This window comes from Cucurbita pepo, chromosome 14, assembly GCF_057944985.1.
Source record: "Cucurbita pepo subsp. pepo isolate OVF chromosome 14, ASM5794498v1, whole genome shotgun sequence".
Taxonomy (NCBI): Eukaryota; Viridiplantae; Streptophyta; class Magnoliopsida; order Cucurbitales; family Cucurbitaceae; genus Cucurbita; species Cucurbita pepo.
In genome coordinates, this window is record NC_141811.1 from 12556012 (window position 1) to 12565506 (window position 9495).

A 9495-nucleotide genomic window follows, 5' to 3' on the forward strand; every position below is an offset into this window, starting at 1 on the left:
CTTACCAACCTCGACCCGCCCCCACCTAACCCGCCCGCCACCACTGAATCGAACGACGCCCGCCTCCCATCTCTCTTCCCCTTCTTCTTCGTTCCAATGCCTCAAACTCTCCACCAACTCCTTCCATTTCTCCGCCGCCGTAAATCTCTTCCACCACGACCTAGGTATTCTGATTCATGGATACCATCCCAAATTCTCTCTGTCTTTCTCCCGCCTCTGACCTCACTGTCAAATCCTCCGCCGTCCGCTGCTTTTTCCCGATCCGCAATCGCTATTCTGTCAATTTCCGTTCGTCTCCAACTCGGATTGAGTTGAATCGAAATGGATTTTCTGGTTTGAGTATGAGGCCGATGAGAGGGAAGAGTTGGGCGAGATCTGCTCAGATTATGGATCAGTCAGCGAGTAAAACTGATTCCTCTGCTCCGACGATTGTTGAGGTGGATTTGGGTGACCGGAGCTATCCGATTTACATTGGATCCGGTCTTCTTGATCAGCCTGAGATTCTCCAGAGGTATGCTAATTAAAATGAATTTGTGTTTGTCACGTAAGAACTCGAAGTTAATTAGTGGAAATGAATTGTTTGATGGTTCATTGGCTTCTCTCCTTATCTGTGCTGGTCTTACTAAATTTACAGGCATGTTCATGGGAAGAGAGTGCTTATAGTCACGAATGATACTGTTGGACCATTGTATTTAGATAAAGTTGCTGAAGCTTTAACTGTTGGGAATCCTAATGTTTCAATTGAAAGTGTGATTTTACCAGATGGTGAGAAGTACAAGAATATGGTGAGTAGTTTAAGTTAGCTTCCTCTGCTCCCTAAATGTCATTGTTAAAATTGAAAGATTGCATGTATAAGAAGTTGGAATGTAAAAACTTCCCCCTCCCTGTAAAACTTTTTGGCTCTTCCAATTTCTCCCAAGAATTGAAACTAATCACTATCTTGAATTAGTAGGACACACTCATGAAAGTATTTGACAAGGCTATCGAGTCGCGGCTCGATCGGCGATGTACATTTGTAGCCCTTGGAGGTGGTGTCATTGGCGATATGTGTGGTTATGCTGCTGCTTCTTTCCTCCGAGGGGTTAACTTCATTCAGATTCCCACGACTGTTATGGCACAAGTATGCAGCTTTTCTGAAGTGTTTTTTTTAGCTTTTTTCTTTTTAAACTTGAGATGATCCTTTGTTTAACATTTCTTGTTCTTCTACCTGTGTGTTCTAGGTGGACTCTTCAGTTGGGGGAAAGACAGGGATAAATCACCGTCTGGGGAAGAACTTGATTGGTGCGTTTTATCAACCTCAATGTGTCGTTGTAGATACCGATACATTAAACACACTACCTGAAAGGGAACTGGCTTCTGGTTTTGCGGAGGTCATCAAGTATGGGCTTATTAGGGATGCCGAGTTTTTTGAATGGCAGGAGAAGAACATGCCTTCATTGATGGCAAGGTGCGTGTGTAAAATGTTATTGATTTATGTCCAATATGCTTCTATTCTGCTAAAGCATTTAAATGAAGTTAAATTGACTGTCATAAATGAAAATTGCACTATTAGAGCCAAAAGTTTGAGTTTTTAGTAGGCGACTTGAATATTATTTTCATTCATGAGGCTTCAATCTATGTGCTATTAATATCAAATGAAAGAGATGGAGATAACATAGTAAGAATTTGAACTTTGAGGACCTCATGCTCCTATATCAACACGAAACTCAAAATTTTGATCCGTTACATTTTGGGTAAATTTAATCATCTTAATCTATTTTTTAACTGAAGCTGAATTTATATATGTTCTCCTATTATTCTGTATTTTAGTTTGATATCTACAAGACTATAAATTTCATTTCGGCTCTATAGAGTCCTTCCACTTATAGTGTTTTCATTAGATATACACTAGCTTTCCTTGTATGAAGGGCTTTTGTTTACTTATTCAATTACCATTTTGTTCATCTCGTGTTTTGTTAAGCTGCTTCTCTTTCTATCTCCTGATATTTATTGATAGGAACGTTATTAGGACAGAATTAGAGTAATAAGGATATAATAGTAATCAGTTAGAGAAGTTGTTGTCATTAGGAATTTGGTTATAAATAAAGGGAGTGAGAAAGTAGGAAGGTACCCAATTCTTTGTTGGATTAGGACTTGAGTCATTTTACTCAAGAGTGGGGGGTTCCAAGTACATCAAATACTTGGGTTATCTTGTAGTTTTGTTGTCATTTACATGGATGTTTGATTGAAATTGTTTAATCTGTTGGCTCGTTGTAGGGATCCGGCCGCCTTAGCTTATGCGATAAAACGCTCATGTGAGAACAAGGCTGAGGTTGTTTCATTGGATGAGAAGGAAAGCGGACTAAGGGCAACTCTGAACTTGGGCCACACATTCGGACATGTAAGATGGGTTCTTTCACTCTGTTTGCTGTACAACTTGATTGTGAGGCAATGAAGAATATATTGTTTGAACATACCAATTTTGATCATCAAATATTTTCCATTGCCCTTCCTACTTTACTTTAGACACTAACGGTAATGGTCCAAGCCCACCGCTAGCAGATATTGTCCTCTTTGGATTTTCCCTTCAAGGTTTTTAAAATGCGTCTGCTAGGGAGAGGTTTCCACACCCTTATAAAGAATGTCTTGTTCTCCTCTTCGACCGATGTAGGATCTTACAATCCACCCTCTTTGGGGGTCCAATGTTCTCATTGGCACTCGTTCCCTTGTCCAATCGATGTGGGACCCCCCAATCCACTCTCCTTCAGGGTCCAGCATCCTTGCTGGTACATCGCCTCGTATCTACCCTCTTTGGGACTCAGCCTCCTCGTTGGCACATCGCTCAGTGTCTGGCTCTGATATCATCTGTAACGACTCAAGCCCATCGCTAGCAGATATTATCCTCTTTAGGCTTTCCCTTCCAGGCTTCCCCTCAAGGTTTTTAAAACGCGTCTGCTAGGGAGAGGTTTCCACACCCTTATAAAGAATGTTTCGTTCTCCTCCCCAACCGATGTCGAATCTTATACTAACTCGTCATACTGTAGAAACAATTTATATTTCTAATATGATTTGTTTCTCAATTCCAATCCTCTCTTTTTGTGTTGGGCCAAATCATACCTTGTTCGTTCCTGCAGTCTGCAATCGCAGAAATCATCTCATGGCTTGCTCGCTCGAAGAATGTATTTTTTTGTTCATGAATCATGTGTCGCTTTCTGAGTACTTTTCCTTTCTTATTAGCTTCTCATTCTGTGCAATGTTCTATAGGCAATAGAAACTGGGTTCGGGTACGGCCAGTGGCTCCATGGAGAAGCTGTTGCAGTTGGCACGGTATTGCATCACTGAGTTCAAACCATTTCTGCATTCTACTTCATATATACCAATTCTAAATGTTGGGTTTCTTTGCCAATTTTCAGGTAATGGCAGTTGACATGTCATATCGTCTCGGATGGATTGATGATACGATTGTGAGCAGAGTTCTTGCCATTCTAAAACAGGCAAAGTTGCCTACTGCACCTCCCGACAGCATGACGGTGGAGATGTTTAAATCGATAATGGCAGTAAGTGATTTAGGGTGTTCCACTCTACTTTCATGTTATTGTCTCTCAGTATTCTAAGCTCGATTTGCATGGCAGGTCGACAAGAAGGTTGCTGATGGGCTACTAAGGCTAATTCTCCTGAAAGGTCCTCTAGGAAACTGCGTTTTCACCGGCGATTATGACAGGAAGGCGTTGGACGAGACGCTTCATTCATTTTGCAAGTCTTGATTCAATGATCTAGAAGAGCTCGTTCCGAAGTGTGCGTAAGTTCTGTACCATACGTTTATGATATTGCTCTGGCTCTCTGCTTCTTCCCTTTAGCCTTAGTTTTCCTTTATATTCACTAGAAAATCCATGTGATGAGTGATCTGGAATCTGATAATGCTATGTTTTTTAACACCTGATCCACCATTCTAGAGCTGTGAAAGAACTACTGAGAGAAATAAAGCTTTATCTCTTTTATCTTTTATTTGGTTAGAAATTGAACGTCTCCGACTTCCTAGTCCAGAGTATATTCGACTTGTCCAGAGTATATTTGAGCAAGTCGAGAGTATATTTGAGTTAGTTGAGCTATGTTCAAGTTGCCCCAAACCGCTCGATTAAAGGTTTTCAATGATTTTTTTTTTTTTTTTTTTTTAAATGAAGCTAAAGTTTCATATATGTTTTTCTAGACTGAACAAATGGTTATGGAAAATAGAATAGAAATGCAATTTGTATTTTTTTTTAAAATTTAATTGAAAAAATAATGTTATTTAAGGAAAGAAAAATAATATTTTTCTCAGTTAATTATTGTTTTATCTCTTTCAAATTTGTGAAAAGAACAATGATAAGATTATGGTTCACAACCCAATAGGACAGCAAAATCCATCCTCCAGTCCACTAATGCCATATTAAAAATTCAGTTAAATTAAAAAAGAACTCCACTCTATAACCTTAAAATTTTTAATTTAGTTTTTATATTGGGTTGGGTTAGATTTTCTTTAATCTAAGTCGACTCAACACGTCACTAACTCAACCAATCTGAAATTTTGGGTTAGTCCAAAAGATTTTTTCAATTCAACGACTCACTTGAGTTATTATGGGTTGCCTGGGTTGCCTAGTCACTAACTCAACCAACCTAAAATTTTTTGGGTTAGTCCAAAAGATTTTTTCAATTCAACACATTTTGAGTTTTCTATTTTATTAGCATTTAATAAAGTTGAGTAAAAAAAATATACAAATGGACTAAATTGAAACTTTTCGAAAGTAAATTCAATCAATCGGGTATTCTAAATTCAATTCACCTTCACTTTTAAAAGCACTTAATTCTTGAATAATCAATTTTTTTGACTATTCTTAAACTCATATTTTTATTTTTCAATGTATACTTAATAAGTCACCAGATTATTTATTTTTTAAAATCCATTAATCTTTTAAATAAAAATTTAAAATTTTATTAGACGCTCAACTAAACTTGTAATTTAATTAAATTAAATTTTAAAAAAAAAAGAAAAAAAAAAAAAAAAAAAAAAAAAAAGAACCAAGGAAGGTTTGTTGGCGACGATTGGTTTGGTGAAGGAACGCTTCATCGGCAATATTTCCCGGCGTCAAAGGTTTCTCTCTCTTCCTTCTCTGCAACCATTCCCCCATTGATTCTCTATCATTTTCTTCCTTTGTTACTCTCTTTCCCTCTTTCTCCAACCCTTACACTCTTCCTTCTTCTCTTCCCCCCCCTTTTAGGGTTTTCTCCAATTGCCCCTCTTCTCGTGTTTTCCCCCCCTTCACAACCGCCGGAGCACGGAGCAACTGGAGCAGATCAACCACGGCGTTTTTAGTTTAGCACCGGTGTTTCTTTCTTTTGTCCTCAGGTTCACGATCTGAGGCCGGCCACCCCCTCTTTCTGGCTTCTCAACAATGAGCGCTTCAAGGTTCATCAAGTGCGTCACCGTTGGAGACGGAGCTGTTGGCAAGACTTGTCTCCTTATCTCCTATACCAGCAACACCTTCCCCACTGTCAGTCTCTCTCTCTCTCTCTCTCTTTTCTTCCATTTACGTTGCTGTTGGCTAGATTGTATGATGAGGTGCTTGGCTTGATTGGATTGTTTTATTTGTTTCTTTTTAAGTTATCATTACCCATTTTGCTTTCTATTGCTAGGATTCACGTATATGTCTGAGAATGTTTCATGATAATGTCTTGCATTGTATAAACAATTGGCTTCATTCAGGCAAATCATGGTGAATATGGGATCTATAATTTCTTGTTTTATTTTTTTTGTAAGACTTAATGTTAGAACTCTGGTCTATGATTGCGTTGCAGAAATTGAATCCATGTCTTCTTTTTTCAAATTTTAAATTGATATGATCTTTCCATTCTTTCTTTCTCAATCAATGTTTTCTTGGTTTTTTCCTGTTGTAAGAAACTTACATTTTGTTGTTCTCTTCTGAATGTGCTGGAATGTAGGATTATGTGCCTACAGTTTTTGACAATTTCAGTGCAAATGTGGTTGTAAATGGGAGCACTGTTAACCTAGGATTGTGGGATACTGCTGGTATTTTGCTAATCTTAATCTATTCTCTTTCTTTTTTCTACCTACTACATTCTTTCGAGGTTGAATTTGTTGTTGTGTGTAACAGGACAGGAGGATTATAACCGGCTAAGACCTTTGAGTTATCGTGGGGCAGATGTTTTTATATTGGCATTCTCTCTCATTAGCAAGGCCAGTTATGAAAATGTTTCTAAAAAGGTAGAATAATAGATGTTTTCCCCTGGTTTTGAACATTTATTAGTTCCGGAATCATAGTTACTAAAGATTTGTTTCAATCTTTTTGTCATAATGTTCAGTGGATCCCAGAGTTGAAGCATTATGCACCAGGAGTACCTATTGTTCTGGTTGGAACTAAGCTTGGTAAAATATTTTTCTTATGTTCTTTGAATCTTGTCGTTATTTGCTTCTTGATAGGCTTTGGCTTATTTTTCGTTGTAGTTTCGATAATGTATGTTTTGGCAGTGCCATCATTTCTCATTTTGAAATCTTAGAAAGTATTATCTGACTGATGAATACCTGCCTTGATAAGTGAAGCATGCTGTTAACTAATAACACTTAATCTTGATTGCTCACTCAGATATCTATTATAAATAATTGTATTTGATGGGAGTGGGAAGATTATAGGCAAGTATAAACGATATATACTGCTAGAAAGAGCGGCCAGAGGAGCTGAAACTTCAAAAAAAAAAAAAAAAAAAAAAAAAGTGTGTAAAGGCCTCTAGATGAAAGGTGAAACGCACCCTCAAAGATGAAAGGCCTGCATGCAAGAACTCGGACTACTAGTCAACAATTTTGGCAATGAAAGGAAAAAGTGTGTAAAAATGTCAGTAGTATAGGCTCTAGAATGAATAAATCAAGTTCATTTAACTTAAAATCCCATACCCATCTACCACCGTATCACAAGAAAATCTCTTGTTACACTCCAGCACACTATAGTATGATCAAGACTGAAATTGTGAGATCCCACATTGGTTGGGGAGGAGAACGAAACATTATTTATAAGGGTGTGGAATCCTCTCTCTAGTAGATGTGTTTTAAAAACCTTAAGGGGAAGCCCGAAAGAGAGCCCAAAGAAGACAATATCTACTAGCAGTGGGCTTAGGCTGTTACAGAAATTGCCCATGGAGTCCTCAGTTTAACAACTAAGGAGATGCAACAATGCCTTCCAAAATCCTCAATCCTCTGGTGATTGGCTGTAAAGCTCATATGGAACAATCTGCACCAAGTACTTAACAAAATTGAGAAACGTAATAAAGTATAATCTCCTTGAGGCCTTCTTAGTTTATCTCACATATGTAAAAGAAGATTGTGAGTCAAGTGTTGGGGGAGCGTTTGTTCATTTTAGGAATCTGCCCTTCATATGCATTTACATTATCTTTGGGCTTTCTACCCAGTATTTTTGTTTTTCTTCATTGTTATTATGTATTGCGCATTTAAACAATCTTCCCTTGTGCTTATTATTAATTTGGGATGGTGTTTATCGCCTAGTTTCTTCATGCGTGTTTTCAGCAAGCTTTCAACGCTTGTTAGTATATCACGAGTATAGCACCGGTCAATGTGATCAAAACAGCATAAACACTGCTGGTGCTAGCTTGTAGAACAGTTTGTTGGTATACTGTCTTCTCTGTTGAGATATATTTAGGATCCTTCTGCTCTTCTTTTCACAATTTCTAGTGTCAAGTTATAAGGATAGTGTATTTTTAACCCCCTTTTTTATTGATTGTCTTGAAAAAGTCGTGTTGTTCACACTAAAAGGAGAACCCTAGAAAGGATACACCATGTTGAGACTTAAAAGCACCATTTTTGTGAGGTTTTATTATAAAGAAAACCCTATAAATGACACTGCTGCCTTGCTGTTTAAGTTGTGTGGTTCGTCTTGTTGACAAGTAACACGGAAGAGTTCGGTCACTGGATTTCATTTATTAGCTCAGAGCAAGCCTAGCAAGCCTAGACTTCGGCTTGCTGCAGAGAGAGAAAAACTTTCACTAAAACTTGTGTTTCCTCTTACTCTCGTGCAAGCCTGCATGTACAATTCCTTCTTAATTAGATTGTGATATCCATAATGAAGTTACATAGTACAGCTAACTGAGATGGATTCTACAAGTTAATGGTATTGATCTTGTCTGTTGTCTTCTCTAATTCGGTGATGGGATCTATTTGTGTGATATTCATATTTATGCTTAATGTGCTAACGTGTGCGGTGCCATCGTCGACTGCCCTGGATTACTTCTCACTGATGTTGATTTTTTACGAGCTAGATCTTCGAGATGATAAGCAGTTCTTTATTGACCATCCTGGTGCAGTTCCTATTTCAACAGCTCAGGTAAATGATCGTCTTTATTGGTGTTTTATTTTCAAGCTGTTCTTGCTGTGATAATATAATTGGCTCTCATGTCAATGTCAAGGGAGAGGAGCTTCAAAAGCTGATTGGTGCTCCTGAATACATTGAATGCAGCTCAAAAACTCAGCAGGTATTCGTGTTGGTACGAGTGAACTAGTGTTATGGAATTGCAGTTGTGGATTATTAATGTGCTTTTGAACATGATATAACCACAGAATGTGAAGGGAGTTTTTGATGCAGCAATTAAGGTTGTACTTCAACCTCCAAAGCAGAAGAAAAAGAAGGCCAAAGGTCAGAGAGCGTGCTCGATATTATGAGCAAAGCTGTAGTTGTGGAAACATGACACCACCCTTTGTCTGCCTGTATTCTCTCATTCTTCTTTTTTTCTTTCTTTCTTTCTTTCCTTTTGATTCTGTAGTGGCCTAAAAGTCTGATTTATTTTTCTGTCCCGGAATACACGCAATATCTGTGAAGCATCATCGGGTAGTTTGTTACCTCTTTTCCTGGGAATCACGTGGTATCGAATTAGAAGAGACGACATGCTCCTCAGTGCTCACCTTATACTACTAGCCTTTGTGGTTCTAAATATGTACTGATAGAGATATGGATACTGGAATGTGAGGGAGGAGTATGGTTGAAAAGGGCATTAGGAGTATATGCTTGAAATGAAAAGTGTATGTATGGAGGGAGGAAGTGGGTGCTTGCTTCAAAGAGGAACGAACATTGGTGGATTCTTTTATTTATGAATTTGCATTCTGACTTTGACAATAGTGGTTTTGTTTGTGTAGCATAGAGCATAAATAGTTCTTTGGAGTTGTTTTTACTTCAAATGAAGCTGCCAAGCTTGAGTTGCTTGACTTTTTCTTTTTAAGTTCCAATTCTTCTCTTTTTTCTTAGTTACTAAAGATTTAGTAGAAGTTCACTTTGCAAACCGTTCCTTAAATGTTGTGTTTTTTCTCTTTTCAAGATTGTTTTTGTGGATAATTTGTTTTGTTCTGATAGTCAAATTGTTACTTTTTTTAAAATTCTTGTAGAAAACTTGATTTTTAACCTTCCTCGCAAGCTTATTGGTGTTAAGATAATATACAGCAATTGGAACTTCAAATGAATTCAA

General features: G+C 37.8%; 2 protein-coding genes across 3 annotated transcripts; both read left to right on the forward strand.

The window, feature by feature from the left end:
- The first annotated feature begins 30 nt into the window (after positions 1-30).
- LOC111810430 (3-dehydroquinate synthase) lies at positions 31-3984 on the forward strand. Its single transcript, XM_023697136.2, has 8 exons — positions 31-511; positions 635-785; positions 953-1120; positions 1221-1447; positions 2257-2380; positions 3244-3306; positions 3393-3536; positions 3612-3984. Exons 1-8 carry the CDS (start codon positions 177-179, stop codon positions 3741-3743), a joined length of 1344 nt encoding a protein of 447 aa, XP_023552904.1. The 5' UTR covers positions 31-176; the 3' UTR covers positions 3744-3984.
- Positions 3985-4999: 1015 nt separating this feature from the next.
- On the forward strand, positions 5000-9252 carry LOC111810556 (rac-like GTP-binding protein ARAC1). 2 transcript variants are annotated; one of them, XM_087117221.1, is made up of 8 exons: positions 5000-5107; positions 5235-5507; positions 5956-6043; positions 6129-6238; positions 6337-6400; positions 8299-8363; positions 8446-8511; positions 8597-9252. In XM_087117221.1, the coding sequence occupies exons 2-8, from the start codon at positions 5409-5411 to the stop codon at positions 8696-8698; spliced, it is 594 nt and encodes a 197-aa protein (XP_086973347.1). In that variant the 5' UTR covers positions 5000-5107; positions 5235-5408; the 3' UTR covers positions 8699-9252. The 2 variants fall into 2 exon arrangements, with proteins under 2 accessions (XP_086973347.1, XP_023553041.1); XM_023697273.2 differs by having other exon boundaries at positions 5037-5507.
- Positions 9253-9495: the final 243 nt, after the last annotated feature.